Source organism: Antedon bifida, chromosome 8 (assembly GCF_963402885.1).
Source record: "Antedon bifida chromosome 8, ecAntBifi1.1, whole genome shotgun sequence".
Lineage (NCBI taxonomy): Eukaryota > Metazoa > Echinodermata > Crinoidea > Comatulida > Antedonidae > Antedon > Antedon bifida.
The window spans coordinates 72,242-98,809 of NC_136233.1; the positions used below are offsets into that span (position 1 = coordinate 72,242).

General features: G+C 33.5%; 3 protein-coding genes across 5 annotated transcripts; 2 read left to right on the forward strand and 1 right to left on the reverse strand.

Annotated features, from left to right (window-relative positions):
* Positions 1-89: 89 nt before the first annotated feature.
* Positions 90-1,118, forward strand: LOC144850742 (peroxisomal coenzyme A diphosphatase NUDT7-like). The gene is made up of 2 exons (XM_078708149.1): positions 90-130; positions 501-1,118. Exon 2 carries the CDS (start codon positions 504-506, stop codon positions 1,116-1,118), a length of 615 nt encoding a protein of 204 aa, XP_078564275.1. The 5' UTR covers positions 90-130; positions 501-503.
* LOC144850740 (copine-3-like) lies at positions 841-22,211 on the reverse strand. Of its 3 annotated transcripts, none has more exons than XM_078708147.1 (15): positions 22,127-22,211; positions 10,775-10,920; positions 10,234-10,413; positions 9,983-10,042; positions 9,556-9,630; positions 9,385-9,471; positions 9,203-9,292; positions 8,770-8,865; positions 6,546-6,632; positions 6,248-6,307; positions 5,677-5,810; positions 3,634-3,740; positions 3,387-3,526; positions 2,845-3,081; positions 841-2,471 (listed from the first exon to the last, which is right to left on the reverse strand). In XM_078708147.1, the coding sequence occupies exons 2-15, from the start codon at positions 10,910-10,912 to the stop codon at positions 2,367-2,369; spliced, it is 1,596 nt and encodes a 531-aa protein (XP_078564273.1). In that variant the 5' UTR covers positions 10,913-10,920; positions 22,127-22,211; the 3' UTR covers positions 841-2,366. The 3 variants fall into 3 exon arrangements, with proteins under 3 accessions (XP_078564273.1, XP_078564272.1, XP_078564274.1); XM_078708146.1 differs by having other exon boundaries at positions 10,775-10,922; positions 22,130-22,171; XM_078708148.1 differs by lacking the exon at positions 22,127-22,211 and adding an exon at positions 11,879-11,897.
* A 1,544-nt stretch (positions 22,212-23,755) lies between these two features.
* On the forward strand, positions 23,756-26,470 carry LOC144851085 (mRNA cap guanine-N(7) methyltransferase-like). The gene is made up of 8 exons (XM_078708608.1): positions 23,756-23,901; positions 24,481-24,736; positions 24,818-24,942; positions 25,105-25,286; positions 25,382-25,546; positions 25,639-25,756; positions 25,872-25,967; positions 26,083-26,470. Exons 1-8 carry the CDS (start codon positions 23,866-23,868, stop codon positions 26,224-26,226), a joined length of 1,122 nt encoding a protein of 373 aa, XP_078564734.1. The 5' UTR covers positions 23,756-23,865; the 3' UTR covers positions 26,227-26,470.
* Positions 26,471-26,568: the final 98 nt, after the last annotated feature.

Below are 26,568 nucleotides of genomic sequence, written 5' to 3' on the forward strand. Positions count from 1 at the left end.
ATGTTTATATTACAGTTAATCTGAAATAAAATATATTATATATTGTTCTCTTGGTATAACACATCATTGTACGCAATAAACATATCCTGCACCCCTATTTCATAATGGAATTACCCGGAGCCAAATTGATGTAAAGTATAATCAGATATAGTGTCTTTGGTATATATCATGGATTAGCAAACAGGTTATTTGATAGTTGTCGTCAGTCAGTGCATTTTTTCATTCAAAATAATTATTTATGTAGCCTTAGTAATACTATAGGTCTCTGTCTCACTTAATTCCTACGTACACGCGCAAGCTCTGAACAGTCTCTAATGGAGTTATATTTATAACTTATACATTTGTACTATATATATATGGATTGAACAGTCATTCAATGAACGCGTGCCGCGCCTGTTGTCAAAAAGGGGCCGCCGGATCTCCCACCATAATCGGCGGCCCTCTACAACTCGAACTACTGCTGGTGGTGGTAATTTTTTCTAATTTTTTATTTATTATAGATTATGTCTTGCAAAGAAATAATACTTGGGCGTCTTGCAACAACATATAATAATGAGGTGGTATCATCAGAACCTACATCAGCGAAGAATGACTTAAAAAGGGCTGCTGTACTCATTCCACTTTTTTTCAAGAATGGTGAAGTTTATGTTTTGCTCACTGTACGTGCAAAAAATATGAGAAGTTATGGAGGTGATGTTGCTTTTCCTGGTGGTATGCGTGATATATGCGATGAAGATGATGTTGATACTGCTACAAGAGAAGCATGGGAAGAAATCGGATTGCCAAAACGTGACATTGAAATAATTTCACAAGGACCAGTATTTATTACACACACAAACATCATGGTTATACCAGTTATTGGATTTATTCCAAATAATTTCAAACCTCATTTAAATGTTGATGAAGTTGAAGATAGCTTTTGTGTACCACTACTAGATTTTCTTAAAACTGATAAACATTGCCATAGAATTATAGATAGATATCACTTACATGAGTTTACTCACAATATTAAAAACAAACCATACAAAACATGGGGATTGACTGCAGCGATATGTATCAATATTGCTACAGTTGTCTTTAATCAGAAACCAGATTTTTATTTTAAATCAAAATTGTAATTGATTATTATTTTTAACAAACACTTTATCCTACAATGCAAATCAATAAATAAAATTATCAAAAGAAACACTTTAGTATCTAAGAAGTTTGAACAAATAAATTGCAATAAAAATATGTCCTCATTCCTCATCTTCCAATTAATTGGGAAACAGATCTTAAATTTAATTAGATTCTACTAGTGAAATCAATCCCAATAATAGTTTTCAACTACTGTATGTGGTTAATAGTATGTACACTTTCACCGGCGTAAAATGTATTTTATGGCAAAATACAGCACCTATAGTAGGCCTATCTATGTGATTTATGAATAATATATGCAACTTTCATTTTACTATTCTGGACTGTCAATCAGACAGATATTAGTCCAGGAGGAAATTAGAAGATGGGACAAGCAATTGATAGTTACTGAATATAACCATTCTACTGAACAAAATAATCCTAATGTCATTTTAAAATTGTAATCACATGCAATCATTTTAAAATAGTGACATTGTGGACACATTCATCACAAGATTGTTAGATATTAATAATTTTACATTTTTTATGTTAAATAAATTAAACAATTTAAGGCCGTACACAACATATTTCTTTGATAGCATTATTGTATAATAAATTTTAGGTTGCTGTCTTAAAATATTTATAGGTAAAGGTAATTATTGCACTTATTCATGGTTTTAAAAGGTCTTTACATTAATATTTTGAATAACGGGTTAGGGTAGACATACGTTGATAATATAAGACATTTAATTGTGACTAGTATTCAATAACACAGTGTAAACAAACAAATTGCTTTTTAAAGCGGTGGCTAATAAAAGTCCTACTTAAATTGTTTACTCAATGCTTTATACTGCCTGGCAATTAATTAAAGATGTTTATTAAATAGCATCACTTCCAAGTAGTTAGTATATTAATAATATTATCATACCTTGTTTTATAATACTTTACCAAAATATTGAAATAGCATAATTATACATTCGTAAGCAAACAATTATTATTAGTAGTACTCTATTATTACACACAGTAATTGGCACATGTACATTACTAGTTTAATGCCTACTCTATCACAATTCACTTTAGGTTTATAAATACTGTACTACTTACAACAATTGTTGCATTAACACAGTTAAGCATTTACCAATTACATATAGAAGCATCAGTTTTTAATAACTAATATTTTTTTTACAAATTTTGTTAACTATGATGTACATTGTACAGTAAGAACCAAATCTACCACAACATTTTTGGATTTAGAATTTGCGATTCAATGGTGGCATTTCCTGCATGTCAAAATACTGTGACAATTGCTTTGGTACCTCTGCAAGAACACATTTGGCCAATGCTGCAGGGCTTGACTGAAAACAATAAAAAAACATTATTCATAATCAACTATTCAACAATTATACATAAAAATCACCATACAAAAAATGTATCAATAAATCAAGTTTGATGTTAAGCCAATTTATTGGCTACTCAAAATAATTTTCATACATTGACCAGTGTTGATTGGCTACTCAAGCATCGTTTTCATTTAAACCGACGGGTGTCGATTGGCTACTCAAGCATCGTTTTTATTAAACAAATGCTATGGCATACACATAAAGGAAGAAAGAATGCAAATTGTAAATTTTGATCATTTTATATTAAACCAATGTTTATGAATATTTAAATGTAATCAGAGCTTAAAAGCCATATCTGCTTCGAAAAAATTTAGTAAATCAAATTTACATTTTTAAAATCACGAAACGGTACAAACTGAACAATGTCTCTAACAGCTGGCTCTCCAGATGGTGACTTGAGGATTCCATCATCTCCATCCAATTTCTGCATATCACTAAAATCTGCTTCACCAACTCCTATTATGATTATAGACATTGGAAGATGCGAGGCTTTTACAATGGCTTTGCGTGTCTCGTACATGTCCGTAATTACTCCATCAGTAAGTACCAACAATACAAAATATTGCTATAGAAAAAAAGTATGAAAACAATTGTGTGCTGAAGTTGTTGCAGGGGCGGTCGCATTTTAAGGGGGTTGCCCAATGAGTCCAGGGCTGCAGACACTGAGTATCCTTGTTAAATGACACCCCTAGATGGCTGGAAATGGTACTCTCGCACGTAAAATTCATGATAAATGGCACAATCTGACAATCAAGCCAAAACAACCTGGAAAGCAAACCTTTGTGCATAGTGGCTCAATATACCTTTCTTATTTTGACTGATTGACTAATGTATTGTAAATAAATACACTTTTTCTTAATTGTTTATTACCTGCACATTTGGAGTGGGATTTTGCTTAGCAGTTTCAGCAAACCGTGCAACATGACTGATGACTGGAGATACATTAGTTGGTCCCCAAAGCTGCACTTGACGAACACAATTCTGGTAAGCAGATACTATACCCATCACACCTGAAATAATAACAAATAACAATAAAAGTTGAAATGCTTATGGATGCAATTCATAAGTTTTGTATTCATAAGTAATTCATTTAATAAGTAAATAATTGAACAGTTACCTGCACAGAAGGGATTACTGGGATTGAAGTTAATTGCAAATTCATGAGACACTTCATTATTTGGTGGAATTTTGGCTCCAAACCCTAAAGCTGGAAACAATTTATCTCTATAAAGTAAAAACAAGAACTTGTTGCTTTTACACATATAGATAACAATTGTACATATATAGATAACAATTGTACACATATAGATAACAATTGTACATATAGATAACAATTGTACACATATAGATAACAATTGTACACATATAGATAACAATTGTACACATATAGATAACAATTGTACACATATAGATAACAATATACATACACATATAGATAACAATTGTACACATATAGATAACAATTGTACACATATAGATAACAATTGTACACATATAGATAACAATTGTACACATATAGATAACAATATACATACACATATAGATAACAATTGTACACATATAGATAACAATTGTACACATATAGATAACAATTGTACACATATAGATAACAATTGTACACATATAGATAACAATATACATACACATATAGATAACAATTGTACACATATAGATAACAATTGTACACATATAGATAACAATATACATACACATATAGATAACAATATACATACACATATAGATAACAATTGTACACATATAGATAACAATTGTACACATATAGATAACAATTGTACATATATAGATAACAATTGTACATATATAGATAACAATTGTACACATATAGATAACAATTGTACACATATAGATAACAATTGTACATATATAGATAACAATTGTACATATATAGATAACAATTGTACATGAATATACACATATACACATATGAATTGTACACATATAGATAACAATTGTACACATATAGATAACAATTGTACATGAATATACACATATACACATATGAATTGTACACATATAGATAACAATTGTACACATATAGATAACAATTGTACATGAATATACACATATACACATATGAATTGTACACATATAGATAACAATTGTACATGAATATACACATATACACATATGAATTGTACACATATAGATAACAATTGTACATGAATATACACATATACACATATGAATTTTACACATATAGATAACAATTGTACATGAATATTATGTAAACTTAAATAACATGTCAGAGGAAATATGTCAGGCAGCTTCCTACAGGTACTTTAGTTTATGTGGTGGTTGGGTATCACCTGGACATGGAAAATAACATGTCAGAGGAAATATGTCAGGCAGCTTCCTACAGGTACTTTAGTTTATGTGGTGGTTGGGTATCACCTGGACATGGAAAATAACATGTCAGAGGAAATATGTCAGGCAGCTTCCTACAGGTACTTTAGTTTATGTGGTGGTTGGGTATCACTTGGACATGCAAAATAACATGTCAGAGGAAATATGTCAGGCAGCTTCCTACAGGTACTTTAGTTTGGTGGTTGGGTATCACCTGGACATGGAAAATAACATGTCAGAGGAAATATGTCGGGCAGCTTCCTAAAGGTACTTTAGTTTATGTGGTGGTTGGGTATCACCTGGACATGGAAAATAACATGTCAGAGGAAATATGTCAGGCAGCTTCCTACAGGTACTTTAGTTTTATGTGGTTGGAGGGTATCACCTGGACATGGAAAATAACATGTCAGAGGAAATATGTCAGGCAGCTTCCTACAGGTACTTTAGTTTTATGTGGTTGGGTATCACCTGGACATGCAAAATAACATGTCAGAGGAAATATGTCAGGCAGCTTCCTACAGGTACTTTAGTTTATGTGGTGGTTGGGTATCACCTGGACATGGAAAATAACATGTCAGAGGAAATGTCGGGCAGCTTCCTAAAGGTACTTTAGTTTTATGTGGTGGTTGGCGGTATCACCTGGACATGGATTATCACCTTTATTCTTTAATAGAAACTGTAGACACCTTTGATTTTGATTTGATTTGATCTCCTTAATACTTCCGGCCATTATATAAAAAGGTTTTATTGGAATTTTATTTGCAAAAAATATGTAATAAAAAATAAAAGAACTTACGTGTCATAATCTTGGATGACTTGTCCAACAGCCATTATAGCTTTGATATATTCATTAGGAGTTGTTTCACTAATATAATGCAAAGATGTGGGCTCCCTTGGGTCACCATTGGATCCTGTGAAATCTATTGCTGCCTATTTACACAACAATCATTTAAATAATACATTTTTCAATAAAAACTCTGTACTTTTCTTTGGATTTGGCAAAATTCAATAAAAAGATACTTTTGTTGCATTTCCAACCCACCATAATATGCTATGTAAAGCGCCTTTGAGAATAACCCACCATAATATGCTATGTAAAGCGCCTTTGAGAACAACCCACCATAATATGCTATGTAAAGCACCTTTGAGCATGATTATACCCACCATAATATGCTATGTAAAGCGCCTTTTAGAACAACCCACCATGATATGCTATGTAAAGCGCCTTTGAGCATGATTATTCATGAAAAGGGTGCTATAGAATGTGGTTATTATTATCACCATGAGTTTTTTGGCTGCAATTTTCATTTTTGATTATTCCAAAATTTAATTGTTTAATATGAATAGATTCAAAACAATAAACTCACTGTGAAGTTGATCTGTATGCCTCCAAATATATAATCTAAAAATGTGTATTGGCGCTTGACCTGAAAATATTCAATAATAGAACTACAGTACAAAGTGTACTACAGTAATTAGATTAGGAATAAGAGCACACTCCATTAGTAAAACAGGGTTTTCACGTTTATTAAAATTAAATAAGCATACTATGTGTATGTTTTGTCCATATAAAATAATTAAAATTTGTGAAAGTTACTTTTTGCTGCATTGTGTCAGATGAAGTTATGACCAGAAGAGAGAGAGACTTAAATTAGTTCCACTTACCCTTGATTCAGTCAAAAATATGGTTCCTGAATTTTTATAGCTTTTCTTCTTTGCTTTTTTCTTCGGATTGATGCATTCCCATTCAACCTAAATCAAAGAAAACTCAATGGAACTATGGTAGCTGAGGGTTCTATCTTAGTAGGAAAATGAGTAATTAACTTTATTTCCTAATACTATAGTTGATTACAGTATATTATAGTCATGTTTTAGTATATTAAAAAAGAGCAGTTATTCCATGCACTCTTTGAATTGTTACATTTTGCAAAACTGCAAAATCTAGATTTTTTAAGTTGAAATGGAAACTGTAATTAATAACTTCACCTACAGCAATGAACACCAGCAAAGTATGCACCAAACAATGATATTAAACAATGACACTAAAGTTCTCAAACACATTATAAATGATCAACATATTTAAACCAAACATGTTAGAAAAGCAAGACCATTAATTCATCAACATTTTTTTTCAAAAGATATTTGACTTCTCAGTAATATTTTCCAGGAAGGAATATAATTCACACCGTACACCACTCTAAATGAGTGGTGCAAGAGGCTGGTGGGCAGCACTAAAGTTTACAACATGTACAGAATAAAAGGCGCTGCTTAATTAGTCTGGATCATTTTGCGCATTATTAAATCCATAATTTTCTGGCCAATTTTTAAACTGTTATAAGTCATGAATTACACACATCAGATCAACACACTATATTCTCAAACATAGCTGTATGGATGATAGCATAACATACATTCATCACATCAAAAACAAGCATATCTATATGGCAAAAATATATATATATATAAAAGTATGCAGTATTCTTATTATTCTCATATCAATAAATTATTATTAATAAACACAAATTCAGCTTTAGAAAATCGCATAATGACTAGCAATTTCATACGCATCCATCAGCGCACAACTCTTACAGGATAAACTTAGAGCCCCTAACCATCAAATCCATATATTGTAGATAATGGTAAAAAATCACACAAAGGAAACTCAACCAAATGCTTACTACCAGTAATTTTGTATGGCTGTCTTTAAGAAATGTTTAAGTACCCAGAACCCAGTTTCTGTCACCAGAGAACCAGGACAAACTGTTTAAATTTGTTGGCCAGAGTAGCATGATTTGCATAGAAATCTCATACATTTTTTGGTTTATATCTGAAAGGTCACTCCACAGTCCCAAGGGACCACTGTGTACAATTTAAGAGTCAAGCATTAAATTAGGTATGTAACAGAAGGCTGCTAAACACACTTTTGAAGATAGTGTTAACAGCAGCCAACAGCCCTCTCATTGACAGTAGGCCCTTTGAACAATTTCACACTTACATATGTAGGTAGTCTGTGGCTGACAACCCTTACATTTCACTTACATATGTAGGTAGTCTGTGGCTGACAACCCTTACATTTCACTTACATATGTAGGTAGTCTGTGGCTGACAACCCTTACATTTCACTTACATATGTAGGTAGTCTGTGGCTGACAACCCTTAAATTTCACACTTACATATGTAGGTAGTCTGAGGCTGACAACCCTTACATTTCACTTACATATGTAGGTAGTCTGTGGCTGACAACCCTTACATTTCACTTACATATGTAGGTAGTCTGTGGCTGACAACCCTTACATTTCACTTACATATGTAGGTAGTCTGTGGCTGACAACCCTTACATTTCACTTACATATGTAGGTAGTCTGTGGCTGACAACCCTTACATTTCACTTACATATGTAGGTAGTCTGTGGCTGACAACCCTTACATTTCACTTACATATGTAGTAGGTAGTCTGTGGCTGACAACCCTTACATTTCACTTACATATGTAGGTAGTCTGTGGCTGACAACCCTTACATTTCACTTACATATGTAGGTAGTCTGTGGCTGACAACCCTTACATTTCACTTATATATGTAGGTAGTCTGTGGCTGACAACCCTTACATTTCACTTACATATGTAGGTAGTCTGTGGCTGACAACCCTTACATTTCACTTACATATGTAGGTAGTCTGTGGCTGACAACCCTTACATTTCACTTACATATGTAGGTAGTCTGTGGCTGACAACCCTTACATTTCACTTACATATGTAGGTAGTCTGTGGCTGACAACCCTTAAATTTCACTTACATATGTAGGTAGTCTGTGGCTGACAACCCTTCCGTCAGAGTGGCTATTCAAGCGTTATATGTGTTAAAAGTCAAAGAAAACTAAAATCATTCTCTACCTGACGATTATCAGTTTCAATCATTTGTCGAGCTGTAGAGTAGAATTCACCAATAAGATCTGGTGCACTTGCTTCGTCATGATCGAAACATAAAACCTGCAAAATGAATGTTATGATGATCATGCAATCTAACCTAAAGCATGCCCTTCAAAACATTAGTCACTGTTATCACAACAATGATTGAATGCGGACGTCATTCTTATACCTGTTTAAATTTTTCCAACTGTCTGAGAGTTGTGTAAAACTCACCAATCAAATCATGCTTACCATCAAAATCATGATCCCAGCATTTTATCTAAAACAAATTCAATTTTCAATTTATTTCAAAGAGTGTGCTGCTACACTAGCTGTGTATAAAGTAAAAATGTATATTAAAAACACATGATACAAATGATAAATCAGTATCATCATTTGTTCAGCATATTTCCATTACCTTTATTCGTTTGTCAAGGTTTCCACTACACAGGTCCATGACAGGAATGCTAAATGGTTTCCATGTTGGCTTTAATGTGTTTTTTACAACCTTTGAACAAAGTAAAAATCAAATGTTTTATTGAGTAAAAAGGTACAATAGAACAAACTATATTTGCATTACTTAATTACTATATGACTCACCTCAGTTGTGTGAACTTTATACCACTCATCCGCATTAGTACTTTCTTTAAAAAATTCTAAGAAAGGGTCTGATTTACCGACAACATCCTATGAAATGTAAAAAAAAATCAAGATTTGAGAGCATGGCATAGTGTATGAATGAATATAGCGGCTGTGAATCAAGATATTTACCTTCTTGTCTAAATGAGTTGCTCTGAATGAAAGAATAACAGCATCATTGTTCTCAGCTACCTCATCTGCTTTTATCTGATACAAGATACAATCATAATCACTTTGAATTATATTAAAATTATAATCTATTACTGTGCTACGGACATCGTGACAGTTTTACATAAAAGCATACACAAAATAACCCCACTGGTATGCAAGGTAACAGGCCACACACTCAGTAACAAGAATTTATTGAAAGATAAAAAATACTTTAGTGAAACATTGCCAATGAGCTTGCAGTGACGTTATTAACATGCTAAAACACTAAGTGATATACCATATAAGTCTATCAATTAGCTACAAACAAACTGTCCACAACTACCCAACAAATAATATCATTAAACTTGCTTTTAAATGTCAATTTAGAGGCTTTTGCTATTTTACTCACCATAATAGAACTTTTGCCTGTATTTGACATAGTAGTACTGTATATTTTAGCAGAAACAATCTGAAAAATCAATTATTCTTGAAACTGAATGTAACTTGATAAACAAGATATAATGGCAACTACAAATTAACATATTATCATTCCAATTGTTATATAACTAAATCATATTCATCAGTATTTTATCTCTCTTTCATTTAACACCAATCTCTTTTTTACTACTTTTTTTCCAAGTTAAAACAAATGAATCTTACCTGACCCAGAGTACATTCCATGGAACCAAGAAAATCATCATCGTTGAATGAAGCTGTATCATTATCTAGATCGTACACCATAAATTTCAACTTCTGTACTTCTTCAAATTTGTAATCAACAAAGATGGCCTTTCCAAATTTTGGATTTAGAGTATTTGATAATCTCTCAGTTCTACCAACCTGAAAAAAGGTGTTAGGGTTAAGAGTAATTTAAGGTTTCAAGTAATAACAAAAACATAGATATTAGTTATAAAAAATGAATTATTAATAATAATATCCTGGATTTATATAGTGCCTAATGTTGTGAAACCTCTAAGCGCTGTACATAAACTAATACGATAAAAGGGATTCCAAACATGGCAAAAAAAACCCAAACCGAAGTAAGGGGATACTTCGTTGCTAACCAGGGATCGGTCTAATTGAACCCCGGTCAGCACCAGTTGTGTCTCGGTCATCCCGGACTCAGGCGCCTCCTGCTCTACTTAAACTAGATCTAAAACAATCTAGGTGTCATGGAAAAGGAGAAAAGAAGGGGAATTACCTCTGTATTATTATCCATGTCAAAAATAACAACTATAGGGTCTGACAAAGATAAGGCATCTTTATTCAGTAGGTTTTTGCACTCAATGTGAAGTTCAACCTTTGTCGCAAGATTCTGCTGCATTGCAGGAACTGCCATCTTTTTTTCTATAAATAAATAATAAATAATTACATGAAAAGAAGCGAGACAATAAATTAATGTAATCACAAATACTGAATATTCTAAAGGCCAATGTAATGTACTGTATGAGTATACTATACTCATATGGTAATTAATTAGTATAGATAGACAGACAATATATGTATGTAGTAATGTAAATCCAAATATGGCGTTTTTAATGGCTAAAGTAGTGGCATATTCATGAAATTACGCAAGTATACGTATCGTAGGCTGTTAATCAAAATACTTGATCTATATTTATCATTCAATTAAGTTACTCTCACTTTGAAAAGGATTAGGTTGCCACATACATGATGATACAAATGATATGCGTACAGCTAAGTCAAAATGATTACAAAACAAAATTATTATAAGCTACTGTTTGCAATGTAATACATTCACGTTTTGTTTCTAGTTTTTGCTATAATAATCCAATCATCATTTTTAGTAAAAATAATTAATTAATCAAAAGTCTACCAACAGATAACTGTTCAATTTTTTACAAAGGATATTCCTCTGAAATAATCTGCTTAAAATAGAAATAACCAAGGTCTACATAATACGATTGTTTGTTGAAGAATACAAATTAATATATAAAACAAATAACAAATTAATTTAAAAAATGAATAAAACCATGTGTTAAATTCCCACAAACCAATATTAATTGTTAACGTAAAATACAGTATTGTTAGCCTTCTTTTAAAATATGTACGAAATATTTCCATTTGTTTTTAATACTCTCAAATAAATATATAAATACAGTGGATTTGAACATTTCATCTAACTTAAATGAACTATCAAATAAACAAAATACAACAGCAAGAGTGTACCCATGTCAATTATGGTGTACAGTTTGACATTGTTGAGATCATACTATATCTATAATCAAGTAAAATTAGCTCCAGCTACTAATAATAGTAATACTGTACCGGTACCTGTACTCACAATTTAGCTGCACCAACTTGATCGCTACTTGGGACAACCCTTGTCATAAATCAGACAGAGAAAGGCTAGAAATGAGAGCAGCTAGATTTGCAGCTAATGAATACCAGGGAATCAAGCAGCACTGCTGATTTAGCTGCACCAACTCGATCGCTAACCCTGTACCCACAATTTAGCTGCACCAACTTGATCGCTAACCCTGTACCCACAATTTAGCTGCACCAACTCGATCGCTAACCCTGCACCCACAATTTAGCTGCACCAACTTGATCGCTAACCCTGTACCCACAATTTAGCTGCACCAACTCGATTGTTAACCCTGTACCCACAATTTAGATGCACCAACTTGATCGCTAACCCTTGTACCCACAATTTAGCTGCACCAACTTGATCGCTACTTGGGACAACCCTTGTCATAAATCAGACAGAGAAAGGCTAGAAATGAGAGCAGCTAGATTTGCAGCTAATGAATACCAGGGAATCAAGCAGCACTGCTGATTTAGCTGCACCAACTCGATCGCTAACCCTGTACCCACAATTTAGCTGCACCAACTTGATCGCTAACCCTGTACCCACAATTTAGCTGCACCAACTTGATCGCTAACCCTGTACCCACAATTTAGCTGCACCAACTTGATCGCTAACCCTGTACCCACAATTTAGCTGCACCAACTTGATCGCTAACCCTGCACCCACAATTTAGCTGCACCAACTTGATCGCTAACCCTGTACCCACAATTTAGCTGCACCAACTCGATCGCTAACCCTGCACCCACAATTTAGCTGCACCAACTTGATCGCTAACCCTGTACCCACAATTTAGCTGCACCAACTCGATTGTTAACCCTGTACCCACAATTTAGATGCACCAACTTGATCGCTAACCCTTGTACCCACAATTTAGATGCACCAACTTGATCGCTAACCCTGTACCCACAATTTAGTTGCACCAACTCGATCGCTAACCCTGTACCCACAATTTAGCTGCACCAACTTGATCGCTAGGCCTGTACCCACAATTTAGCTGCACCAACTCGATCGCTAACCCTGTACCCACAATTTAGATGCACCGACTTGATCGCTAACCCTGTACCCACAATTTAGCTGCACCAACTTAATCGCTAACCCTGTACCCACAATTTAGCTGCACAAACTTGATCGCTAACCCCGTACCCACAATTTAGCTGCACCAACTCGATCGCTACTTGGGACAACCCTTGTCATAAATCAGACAGAGAAAAGCTAGAAATGAGAGCAGCTAGATTTGCAGCTAATGAATACCAGGGAATCAAGTAGCACTGCTGATTTAGCTGCACCAACTCGATCGCTAACCCTGTACCCACAATTTAGCTGCACCAACTTGATCGCTAACCCTGTACCCACAATTTAGCTGCACCAACTTGATCGCTAACCCTGTACCCACAATTTAGCTGCACCAACTTGATCGCTACTGTAACCCTGTACCCACAATTTAGCTGCACCAACTTGATCGCTAACCCTGTACCCACAATTTAGCTGCACCAACTTGATCGCTAACCCTGTACCCACAATTTAGCTGCACCAACTCGATCGCTAACCCTGTACCCACAATTTAGCTGCACCAACTTGATCGCTAACCCTGTACCCACAATTTAGTTGCACCAACTTGATCGCTACTTGGGACAACCCTTGTCATAAATCAGACAGAGAAAAGCTAGAAATGAGAGCAGCTAGATTTGCAGCTAATGAATACCAGGGAATCAAGTAGCACTGCTGATTTAGAAATGAAGAAGAAGATACTTGGAATAAATGTTAAAAGATGGTTACGATGGTATGGTTAAGACGTAGGAATATTTCACAAGGAAGGTGACAAATTTGATACAAATAATTATAGGCCTATCTCAATGTTATCGATCATATCTTCGATCTAGAGAGATGGGTGCCATTTATTCCTTTTTAAATGAAAATTGTTTTATTCCATCTTGCCATAGAGTTCAACAGAATTGTCTATGCCATATTGTATGTGACCACCTGGCAGTCAAGTAGTGGAATAAACTTACAAATGGCTGCCATGATTCTCAACATAGTCAACCTTTCCAAAAAGTAAAATTTTACCTTTTAGATCCAGTACTCTTGCATACAGTATAGAGTAATAAATACAACTACTTTATATAGCCTACGTTATACTACTCACCTTTACTCTTTCTTTTAAACATGTTGAAAGCTTTGTCTGCAATTTGAGAAGCATGTGTAGTAGTTGCCAGTGCAATACTGCGAGACTCGCAACATACAACACTTTACACTACAACAAATATAACACCTTTTACCAAATATTCAAATCAATTATGAATGAGATATAGACCATTAAGGTGGCAAAGAATTTGACCTGGAGGCATTTAATTAAGTTCAAGTCACAACTTAGATAACTAAGACAAAACAATTGAATTACTGTGTATTGTACTCCCATGGTACAACAGCCTACAAAATATTAATGAAACATAAATTACCCTAAGTTACAATGAACTTACTTTACAATTTGGTTCAACGCACTTAAACATTTCTATTAAGATTGAATTTATTACAAATTCATAATTGAAACAATAATTGTAACATACAATACAATCAAACATGTATAGTGTTGGTCTGTGTCGTGTGCCCCACATGTTCATTGGACTTGCATCAGTGTTGGTCTGTGTCGTGTGCCCCACATGTTCATTGGACTTGCATCAGTGTTGGTCTGTGTCGTGTGCCCCACATGTTCATTGGACTTGCATCAGTGTTGGTCTGTGTCGTGTGCCCCACATGTTCATTGGACTTGCATCAGTGTTGGTCTGTGTCGTGTGCCCCACATGTTCATTGGCCTTGCATCAGTTTGTGCTCAACTGCAGAACTTAATGGTTTTTAAATCACAAGATAACTTGGTCTGGTTTGAATGATACCAACCTGCATCCAATTTGTCTTCTGCTTAAGTGAAGCTGAATTATAAATGTACTTCTGCAATGTTCATCTTATAAAGTGGAAATTGGCTTCCATCAGTGTCCTCTAGTATTTATTGGTTATCCGCACTTGGCGGATAACCCCTTGTTATTGTCAGGATCTTTTTTTTCTTTTTTTTTTTTTTTTTTAGTTATCCGCTTAGTAGCGGATAACTCCTTGTAACTGTCCTGTTTCATCATCTTTTTTTTTTTTGGTTATCCGCAACTTAGTTGCAGGATAACCCATGTGATTGTAAATATCTTTTTTTTTCATCATCTTTGTTCTTCTTTCTTTCCCGGAATTTTGTTGCACGCATATCTCTCACCCTTGTCAACATAAGATTGTATAACTTTGTCATAAGATTGATCTGTAGCTGTAGATGTGCAGGAAACTTCGTTATATGACGTTAGAGTCGCGTAGCGTAAGTTACGCGCGATTTTATGAATTTCAATGTTTGGTCATAGATTATAAACCAAAAGTCATTTTGTATTGACACTTGGTGAAAATTTAAGTCATATCAAGGGCAAACTTTCTATGGATTAAAAATGACATGTTTCACAAGAAGTTACGCGCGCACGCGCATTTAAAATTTAAAAATGCGCAAAATTAATTTCTAATCAACTTTCTACGCTGATCATGACATTTTAAACATGTCAAAAATTCCCACGCGCGCGAAAAAAATTACGCGTAAGGTGCGCACGGAGCATGAAAATCATGTGTTTTTTTCTTGAATTATGATTTTACAGCCTTTCTTAGTCATTTTAAAAAAGATTTACATCATTTCAAATTAAAATGACGTCATACGAACACGTTGATTTAGACCATTTGCGCGCGTTTTAGTTGCAAAAGTGACAAAAAATTGTCAAAATTAAGCCTATTTTTAATCTATTATAGCTCCTCAGGATCATCCACGACCCCCAATTTTTTTAATTTAATATGTAAGCAGATATGTTGTAGATATGAATTCATGCAGAACCTTTACCACTCGGATGTTATGACGTCATCGTATGGCCACACGAATGTAAAATATAGGATTTTTTACTCTTTCGTTATTGCTCATCAAATTCAACAAAGCGCTTCTAGATTATACGTATTCCATTTCCCCCGAAATTTTAATATTGTCTACGTTAATCAACTATCTTTCGCATGAATTAAAAATATTTTAATTTTTATGACGTCATCATGTCTAAAAACGTAAATAACGTGGGTCACTTATTTTCATCTTTACAGTAAATTTCAATCTGTTATAGCTCGTCAGAATAAAAAGTGATAATCATGATTAAAACGTTTTCTGGAAGCTATTGGATTGTAGATACGAATTGATGTGAATATTTTGCCAATCAGATGTTGTGACGTCATCATATGGCCAGTTGAATTAAAAAAGTCATATTTTCATCTCTTGCGTAAAAGTTCATTGCGTTTAAACGAGAGCGCATCTCACTTTTACGTGCCCAAAATTCTTCAAATTTGTTTTAATGTAAATTTTTAGATAATTATCTTCTAAAATTGTTATCTTTATATGTCAATTTGATGACGTCATCGTGTTAAAAATTGGATTTAAAAGATGGGTCTCGTAATTTTGTCTATGCTACACTGTATATAACATATACAGTTTATTCTGTAAAATACTGTAATATGGTGTATGCTACATAATAGGTACAATTCAGCACTGTAAACATATTTATTTCATGTCATAGGATGGCATAATAATTGTCGAGGTTCATATAGTTAAGTATGTGCATGTTGCGTTTGCGCGGATAACCCGAACTCGTCAAAGTGACGAGTTCAAATCTAGTTTTCTGTATTCTTCTTTCTTTCTGTCATTTTTGTGTCACGCGTAACTCAAAAACGTGTAAACATAACATTTTATAACTTTGTCAACATGTGGGCGTTCACGTGAAGTTGTGCACCCGCTATTGTGAATGACGTCATAGTTGCGCAACGTGACTTACGCGCGTTTTTATGAATTTCGCGTATTTAACATAGATCGAAAACCACATAACATTTTAATTTGAAACTTAGAAAAAGTTTAAGTTATATCTTGCGCTAACTGACTGTGAGAAAAAAATGGCATGTTTTACACGAAGTTACGCGCGCACGCGCGTTTAAAAATTCAAAATGTGAAAAATCAATTTCTAATCAACTTTCTACGCGTTTTATGTCATTTTGAGCATGTCAAAAATTCTCACACGTGCGCATATTTTTATGCGCGCGGTGCGCACGTAGCGTTAAAAACAATTTTTTCCGCGTGATTTATGTTTTTCCAGACTTTTCAAGTAATTTTACCAACTTTTAAACAATTTTGACTTAAAATTAACGTCATACCAGCACGTCGAATTGGATAATTTACGTACGTTTTTGATGAAAAAGTTCAAAAATTCCTTAAAATTTGTCAAAATTATACCTTTTTTAAAACAGTCGTAGTTTCTAAACTAAACGGTAAAAGTTATTTTTATTACGTATTCTGGAAGATGATGAGTTGTAGATATCGTATCATGCATCAATATTGCTAACAGGACATTGTGACGTCATCGTATGGCCATGCGAATATAAAATATAGGATTTTTGTATCTTTTGTCATAGAGCATCACATTTAATAGAGCGCATCTTCGCTTATCCGTTTTTCATTTTAACCCAGATTTTGATATTTTTTAGGTCAATCAACTACCTTTCGCATGGGTTAAAAATATTTTAATTTTTTTGACGTCATCATGTCTAAAAATGTAAATAACGTGGGTCACTTATTTTCATCTTTACAGTAACTTTCAATCTGTTATAGCTCGTCAGAATAAAAAGCGGTAATCATGATTAAAACGTTTTCTGGAAGCTATTGTATTGTAAATACGAATTCATATCAAAAGTTTTCCAATCCGACGTTGTGACATCATCATATGGCCAGTTGAACAAAAAAAATTGTATTTTCATCTTTTGCGTCATAGTTCATCACATTTAAAAGAGCGCGCATCTATATTTTACGTATTCAAATTTCTTCTACATGTTAATATGTTGTTGCTGAGATAATATCCTTCCGAAATTGGTATTTTAGTGTTACATTTTGATACCGTCGCCATGTTAAAAAATGGAATAAATGGCGGGTCCCGTAATTTCACCTATTCTACACTGTATGTAATATGTATACAGATTATACTGTTTATACTGTATATACTATATGACACAAAATTGACAGAATTCAGCACTAACAACATATCATATTCTTCAGATCAGGTCATAATGCCATAATCTTTTTCTGGGTGCAAAATTCCAACGTATGACGTGCACGTGGCGTTTGTCGTGCGGATAACTAACTCGTCAAAGTGACGAGTTTCATGTCTAGTCTATATTCTTCTTTCTTTCCACGAATTTTGTTCGCAGCGTATCTCAAATTCTGGCTAACATAAGATTGTATAACTTTGTCATAAGATTGACCTGCAGCTGTAGATGTGCAAGAAACTTTTTTTTATGAATTTTGAGTCGCGCAGCGTAAGCTATGCGCGATTTTATGAATTTCGCGTATTTAACATAGACTAAAAACCAAAAGTCATTTTGTAATGACACTTGGTGAACATTTAAGTCATATCAAGTGCAAACTTTCTATGGATTAAAAATGGCATGTTTCACAAAAAGTTACGCGCGCACGCGCGTTTAAAATTTCAAAATGCGAAAAATCAACTTCTAATCAACTTTCTACGCGTTTCATGTCATTTTGAGCATTTCAAAAATTCCCACGCACGCGCAATTATTTTACGCGCGTGTGCGCACGTAGGGCAAAAACATGTTTTTTTTGCTTGATTTTTGTTTTTTCAGCCTTTTCTAGTAATTTTACCAACTTTCAAACAATTTCGACTTAAAATCACGTCATACGAGCACGTAGAATTGAATAATTTGCGCGCGTTTTTGATAAACAATTTCAAAAATTTGTCAAAATTATACCTTTTTTTAAACAGTCATAGATTCTAAACTACATGGTCAATTTTATTTTTTTTTACATATTCTGAAAGTAGATGAGTTGTAGATATAGAATCATGCATCCATTTGGCTAACCGGACATTGTGACGTCATCGTATGGCCACTCCAATATCAAATATAGGATTTTTGTCTCTTTCGTCATAGCTCATCACATTTAATAGAGCGCATCTCTACTTATCCATATTCCATTTTCCTCAATTTTGTAATATTGTCTAGGTCAATCAATTATCTTTTACATGATTTACCATTTTTAAAATTGTGATGACGTCATCATGTTCAAAAGCGTCAATAACTTTGGTCACTTATTTTCACCTATTCTGCACTGTATGTAGTACGTATACAGTATATAGTGTATACCGTATATACTTAGACGTGAAGCAAAATAGAGGGCACACTAACACTTTTTCAATGGCATAATCGTTTTTCTGTGCGCAATATTCTAACTTATGTCGTGCGCGTGGCTTTTGCGCTGCGGATAACCTAACTCGTCCGTAGTGACGAGTTCAAATCTAGTTTGAATTTAATCCTTTTTGACACAACAAAATTAACAGAAAAAAAATGCTAAGGATTGTCAAAAGCAAACCTCTGTTGAATAAAATACTTTTCTTTATTAAAAATGATAATAATAATAATAATAACTAAATAAAAACAGATATGTACATATTCTTTGGATTTTGCATGTCTTATCTGTTTGGTTGATTGCGGCTCAATTTAATTAAAAAAATTATGACCTTTCCTCCACACCACACAATTATTTTAATTTGCATTTTGAAAATATTAGCATAGGAAAATGTATGATTTATTATTATTATAAAATCAAAAGAGAGAAGATATAGTAGAATTGGTATTAACCAAAACGTCTGTAAAATAATTAGTTCAATAGTTCATACCAAATAAGGTAAACATCCCTCTGACAAGAAAAGAGCTGATGTATGATAGGTCCACTTAGGGTAAATATTATTACCTACCTTGTTTAGATCTAATCTGAAGTTTAATTAGAATTCCAGACTTATCACAAATTCCTCACCATTAAATGAGGCAAACTAACTAATTTCAATCAGTGTTCAGTATATTCATGAACATTATCATTTAGGTCTGGTTTATTATTCCCTTGTCAATGAAGGCCATTCTAATTTTACTAATTTTCTTCCTTTCTATTTATGTAATGAAGATTTTGAATGGGTCAGTTTTTTACTCTTTTTTCACCTACTATACAATGTAATATATATATTTTTTAAAGGATATTTCTTTTACTAATTAAAATAGTATGTAGTACATAATAGATACTAAAAACTAATTTTGTTAAGGTAATTTTATATTTTGTAGTGCCTCTCAAAAAAATATGAAATTTAATTTATTTTCTGCTTACTTAATTTGTCTTAGATTAGGTTGCAAAGTTGTACTCTATTTTGGTCTCCATTGTTGAGGAAAAAATTAATAATTCAAAAAGTTAACATATTGCAAACTGTATTATTTATACTTGCGTAAGTTATCCTAAAAAGCACAGAGACCTACGTGCTTAAAACACAGTTCAGAATTTTAATAAGCAAATGAATACTTTAGAATTTAGACTTTCTATCACTTTTACACATAGGCCTATTAATAAACAAAATAGATACATTTACAACAATCAACAACCATTCAAAACATAGGATGTACTACTATATAAGAATATTGAAAATAAAAATGCATAAAAGGGCATACAGGCCTCAATTTCTATGCCATGAAAAGAGGTTCACAAATCAACAATTTTTGTACTTCAATTTCTAGTCAAGCAGAAAAAATTTATATTATTGTGTTAATTTTAGTAGGAAAATCATTGTACTAAATTATCACTAATTATTATTAGATATTACTCTAATCATTATTTGTTATTTTTATTGAATAATTTGACTTTTAGTAGGCCTACTTTATTACAACTGAAAGTTGAAGAAACTCGTACATGACAGCCTGAATCTGCTGCCTCAGGTGTAAATATTGTTTATGACACATTTGGAAACATGATGGCATGTAGAAAATCAAATTTGAATGTCAGACTTAATTTATGAAAAATCAAACCTTGAATGCTGTATATTGAGATCTTACTTGAAAACTACTTAACAAATAAAATACTATACTTAGCTTTACGACAAAACTGTCAAATAAATTATGAACTGAAAAAATACTTTTCTAAAACCCTGGCAAGTGAAAAGTGAGGGATGTTATCACACCTTACTGTATACTGATCTATTAATTAAACTTAGTAATAGTTTGTAACCATTAAATGAGTCCTAGACCTCATTTTTATTATCCAATGGATCTTCTCTGCAAGTTTCGGTAATTTAATTATTTGGTTAAGATTTCTGGGCAAAATCAATAATAACCGCAGTATACAAAAAATGTTTCGCATGACATAACTGTTATTTGTTAAGTTCAAAATGAAAGCAAATTTCACACACATCCATTATAGGAAGTGAATGGTGAAATAAATTGATATTGATCAGGATTTTGGTTTATGAAAGAAATATTACTTCCTCATTGAATAGTTTTAAAAAAGCGTAAACCAGGGGAGAGTAAAAATATCAACCAGTAGAATGCAGGTGCATAACAATCAATAGCTTTAAATAAAGGGTAAACCAGGAAGAGTTAAAATATCAAATGCCAGTAGAATGCACTCAGATTCGGTTTTCATTCAAAAAGTATTGCGAAAATTAGACTACATTCAATTAATCTTGCCGAATTTAAATTGGTGGGGGGGGGGGGGGGCGGGGTGCTAAAGCCTGTTTATCCCCCGCCTAAATCGGCACTTGAATTAAAACATTGAAAGCATTTTCAGTGATCACATACCACAGGTGATCTGTTAATATTGTTTGTGGTTCATAAATAAAAATAATAGAAAGGGTAGCTGGTTATTGTTATTGGAAGGAAGAAAATCCTTGTGCAATTAAACATTGCGCAAATCGTTCAACTTGCGCATAATAACAGAGATTATGATACATACAACTACGCAAAATTATAATGGCCTAAAGCAAAAATAATCCGCATGCACAATTACGAATTAAGAGAATTAAGAAATGTCCAACATAATCGCACTCTCCTGAATAAATGACAGCTTTGGCGCGCCATACTTTTTACACCAACAACAAATGTGATACAAACTTTGCTACACGAACACGTAGTGTCGATCATAGAGATCGAATATAATATCGGCTCCTCTATTTCTATACAAACCAAGCTAACATTTTGTATTCAATTTCAAGCTTTATTTGACGTCCATGACCATGGTGGACAAAATCTATCAATTCAACTAATAATAATTACATCACACCTTTACTCGAACTTTTTACTTACCTAAAAACTGGTTATTAAGTAGCCTACACGTCACACGATCCTCTCTCGACTCTCAGGCTCAGGGAGGTCCTCTCACACACTTTTTATGCGACGCAACCAAGGCAATCTGATGCTACTCTCTCTTTCTGTTTGTTTCGTTTACATTTTTAGGCTATTACAATGTCTAAATAGGGGGTTACTCATTATACTGTTGTGTCTAAAATAATCATAAATAATGGTAATATGCCTAAAACTTTGTACCAAAATATTCAAAACAAATTAGTTTTACATGACTGACATAAAGCTTTATTTAATATTGTGAATGTTTGTGCTATTCGGCATAATACAGATACATTTCTCCAATAAAATAATCGAACAAGCCAATCGACAAAATAAGTGAAATCGAACGCGTCATATTACTAATAAAGTCGTCGTGAAATCAACTATGCTATTTTGTTACTATTGGGTGTTGGCGACACAGTGTGTACAAGAGTATTTCTTACAAAAAAGGCCGCTCGACTTTTTGACGTAACAGTTTTAATTCTTCTTATAAATTATTTTTGCTTAACAATCAGTAGTAAACATTTTGTCTATAGTGAATATAGTCTGGCATATAATATATACAGAACAAAAATATACTCCTAAACTAAACTATATACTACTGTATGTATACATATTCCGTGTAGGGGCATACTATACCCGCACCACACCCCAACAAGTAAACACAATTTCTAATTTCCCAGCCGCCGACAAACGTACTCACTAGCAAATAATTATTCATCTATAGGCCAAAATTATTTACCAAGAGAAGGAATGTTTTGACCATTTCTCGGGCCATTTCAATGATGGTATTATACCCGGCCTATTTTGTTGAGCCAAAACGAAAACAGGTTCACAGTTCTTACAGACCATGTTTGTCTGTATACATCTCATACTCTACTCCCAGACGTGCTTTGGAGTTTGAGCATGCCCAGGCCGAGTTTACAATTTCCCATTAGCCTTAGTAGGCCTATAGCTTCTCTTGAATAACTGCCTAAAGGCGCGGCGCGAAAACATGTAGACATAGAAAAGAAAATTATTGTTGTATGATATGCATACACTTAAATTCTCACCAAATATGCCGGTTCTTAGTCTTCTGTTTCTTTTTGTTTAGTAATGTCTTATGGTCTCAACTTTAATTTTATTTGTTTTTAACACGGGTTATTAAAACTGCCGATTATTATAATTATTACCAAATACTGTATTAAAAAGATCGGCACGATAGTTGAGGTACTAAAGAACAAACAATTAAACCATCCATCTATTTTTTTTAATACACCCAGACACAGTCTTTGATGATTTTTATATCTCTCTCTATTAAAACAAACAATTCGTACATGGTTTGATTTCAATCAAATCGCTAGAGAGGAATTTAGACACTCCCAGTTGTATGAAATTATAGATAAGATATGAACTATTTTTGAAAGTCCACAATTTTATGGCCCCTGGATCTGGACCTGGCGGCATGCAAGTAAAAGTCAAATTCGAAGTGCGTGCCAGCTTCTAGACTTAATTAGTTCATCCTTGATTTTTGACGCAAATTTAAACCATTTGACGCTTATTGCGTTTCTGTACCACAAAGAGAGAGAGAGATGCAAAAAAGAAGCGAGGAGAGCAAAATCATTGTTTGGTGTTTTGTTATTCGTGGTGTTTGAACAAAATAGATAGCAGCAGCGGGTCGATTTTTGGGATGTACTGTTGGCTTTTGTAAAATAACAACAATGCAAAACAAACCGGATGAAAATGAGACTAATTCCGTAATTTAATTTTACCATGTTACCGTTATATTTTGCGTTAGAGTAGACCTAGCCTAGCTAGGCTACTAGCAGAACAACCGTGGCGTTACTTATCTCGCTCAAGTGGTACCTCTCATGGCTAGCTAGCTAGGCTTACCTGGTGAAGTAGCCTAGCTAATAATATGGGAGCTAGGCTAGTCCTCTAGGCCTATCGGTTAGAATAAGCCTCCTACTACACTTACACTTAATGTTTGATGGAAATAGTTTATAGGCTAGTGCCTATTAGATTCCATTTCTATCTAGCCGAAAATAGTTGTCAAGTCTAGACTTGAAGAGGCTTGTATTACATATTCAGGCAGAGAATTCCAGTGATGTATGACCCTGATGGTAAAAAAGTTGACCCTGCACATAAGATTTCCTCTAGGCCTATGTCTATTCCTACTAGTAGGCTACTGGCTGTACCTATAATTTTAGACTATATAATTACTACTATCTTAGACTTAGTATCTACCTCCTCATCAATATTTCTAGTAGGCCTAATTTAATTTTTTATGAAAATTAATTAATTATTTATGTGCACCATTTATTGTATGTACATAGGACGTTCCAGGACTAGGAAGTACAGTAGCCAAACATTATAATGAACTTCAAGAGTCCGGTTTAAAAGCTAGAGGACAGAGTCCCATATTTTTTATGCGGAATTTTAATAACTGGATTAAAAGTATATGTATTGGAGAAACGTTGACAAAAATACGGCAAGAAAATAGTAAGATAACCGTGCTTGATCTGTGTTGTGGTAAAGGTGGGGATCTACTAAAATGGAAGAAAGGACAAATATCTCATCTTGTTTGTGTAGGTAAGACATTCAACAAAATACTGTATAATTGCAATCCGAATCGTTTTATTTTTTATACATTTGATTACAACTGTTCTCTAGATATTGCCGATGTGTCTGTCAAACAAGCTCAATCACGTTACCAAGAGATGAAAGAAAAAGCACAAAATGAAAGATATCCGCAGAATGTTTTTAAAGCAGAATTTTATACGGCTGATTGCTCAAAGGTACAATCAATAACATTTGATTCTTTCCTTCATACTTCAATTGTATTAGTTTATGATCAATGTTTGTTTATAGCCAGAAAATGATCAATGTATAGCACTGTACAAACTCTTGTGAATAGCTACTGGCAAAAGATGAACTGGTTTTCTTTTTTTTCCCATTAGGAACAAATTTGTGAATTGTATGATGACCGAGATACAAGTTTTGATTTGTGTAGTTGTCAATTTTCATTCCACTATTCATTTGAGAGTTTACCACAAGCAAGGATGATGCTAAGAAATGCGTGTGAACGTCTAAAGCCTGGTGGTTACTTTATTGGAACAACTCCAAATTCTACTGAACTTGTGTAAGACTAACATGAATTATTAGATACACAAAACATAGCGTTTATCTATAAATGTTTTTGATTTATAAAAGCTGCATTATTTCCACTATTTTCAGAAAGAGACTGCAAGAGAGTGACGGTGTTAGCTATGGCAATGAAGTCTACAAAATTACGTTTGAAAATAAAGATTCCTTCCCAATATTTGGTTGCAAGTATGACTTCTATCTTGATGGTGTTGTTAACTGTCCAGAATTCCTGGTTTACATACCCTTGTTACAAGAGTAAGTTATTGTCATAAAACATGTACCTTTTCAGGATTTTTGATTTATATAATTTTAATATTAAAATTCATTATGGTGACTTTATACTGTAGAATGGCCAAGGAATTTGACATGGAGTTGGTGTCTCATAAAACATTCAAGAATATTTTTGATGAAAATAAGTCAACAAGAGAGGGTGCCACTCTCTTACAAAAGATGAAAGCTTTGCAAGTGAGTGAGTCAGTTGAGTAACCAAATTCATTGTCATCGTGGCTATTGTTCCCATCTTGGAATAAGTACAAGCATCATTATAGTTTGTAAAATATACTTTTGTTTCTATTGACAGCATATTTCTCTTGAAAAACGTGAGTTATATACAGATAACAGTGAATTCGACCACATTAAGAATTATTCTTCAATGGAAAACAAATCTAACAATATTGTAAGTATTTGGTTTAAAACAAAAATTAGTACAGTAGGAAGTACATGTTGTTTAGGTGTTAAAATGCGCTATACTAAATATCCGAAAATATTTATTTTTACCCCTATTATATCAGGGAACACTCTCAAAGTCTGAATGGGAAGCATCAAGTCTTTACTGTGCGTTTGTGTTTAAGAAACATTGTCATCCATCAACAATAGAAGACAGCAGCGATCAGCTAGAGCCGTCTCCGGCAAAGAAAATGAAACATTCTTTGTAAGGATATCACATAATACGTATGAAATGCATGATCAATAAGAAAAATACACAGTAATTGAAAAAGTAATAAGTACTCACTATTTTCCACTTTGGGCCAAGAATCAAAATATATCTGACAGCAGTTGAACCAATGATGTTGGACACGTCACTTAGGATGTGTCCAAATCAGGTAACTGTAATATCCTCACAGTATTTTCTATGTATGTTAACAGCATAATAAAAAATAAAGTAATACTTGGTGAATACTTTGATATATGGTAGAAGTAAATTCCTTTAGTCAACTATGAATGAAAACTCAAATAATCTAATTCCTCGATTTTAATACTGAATTTGGAATTATTTT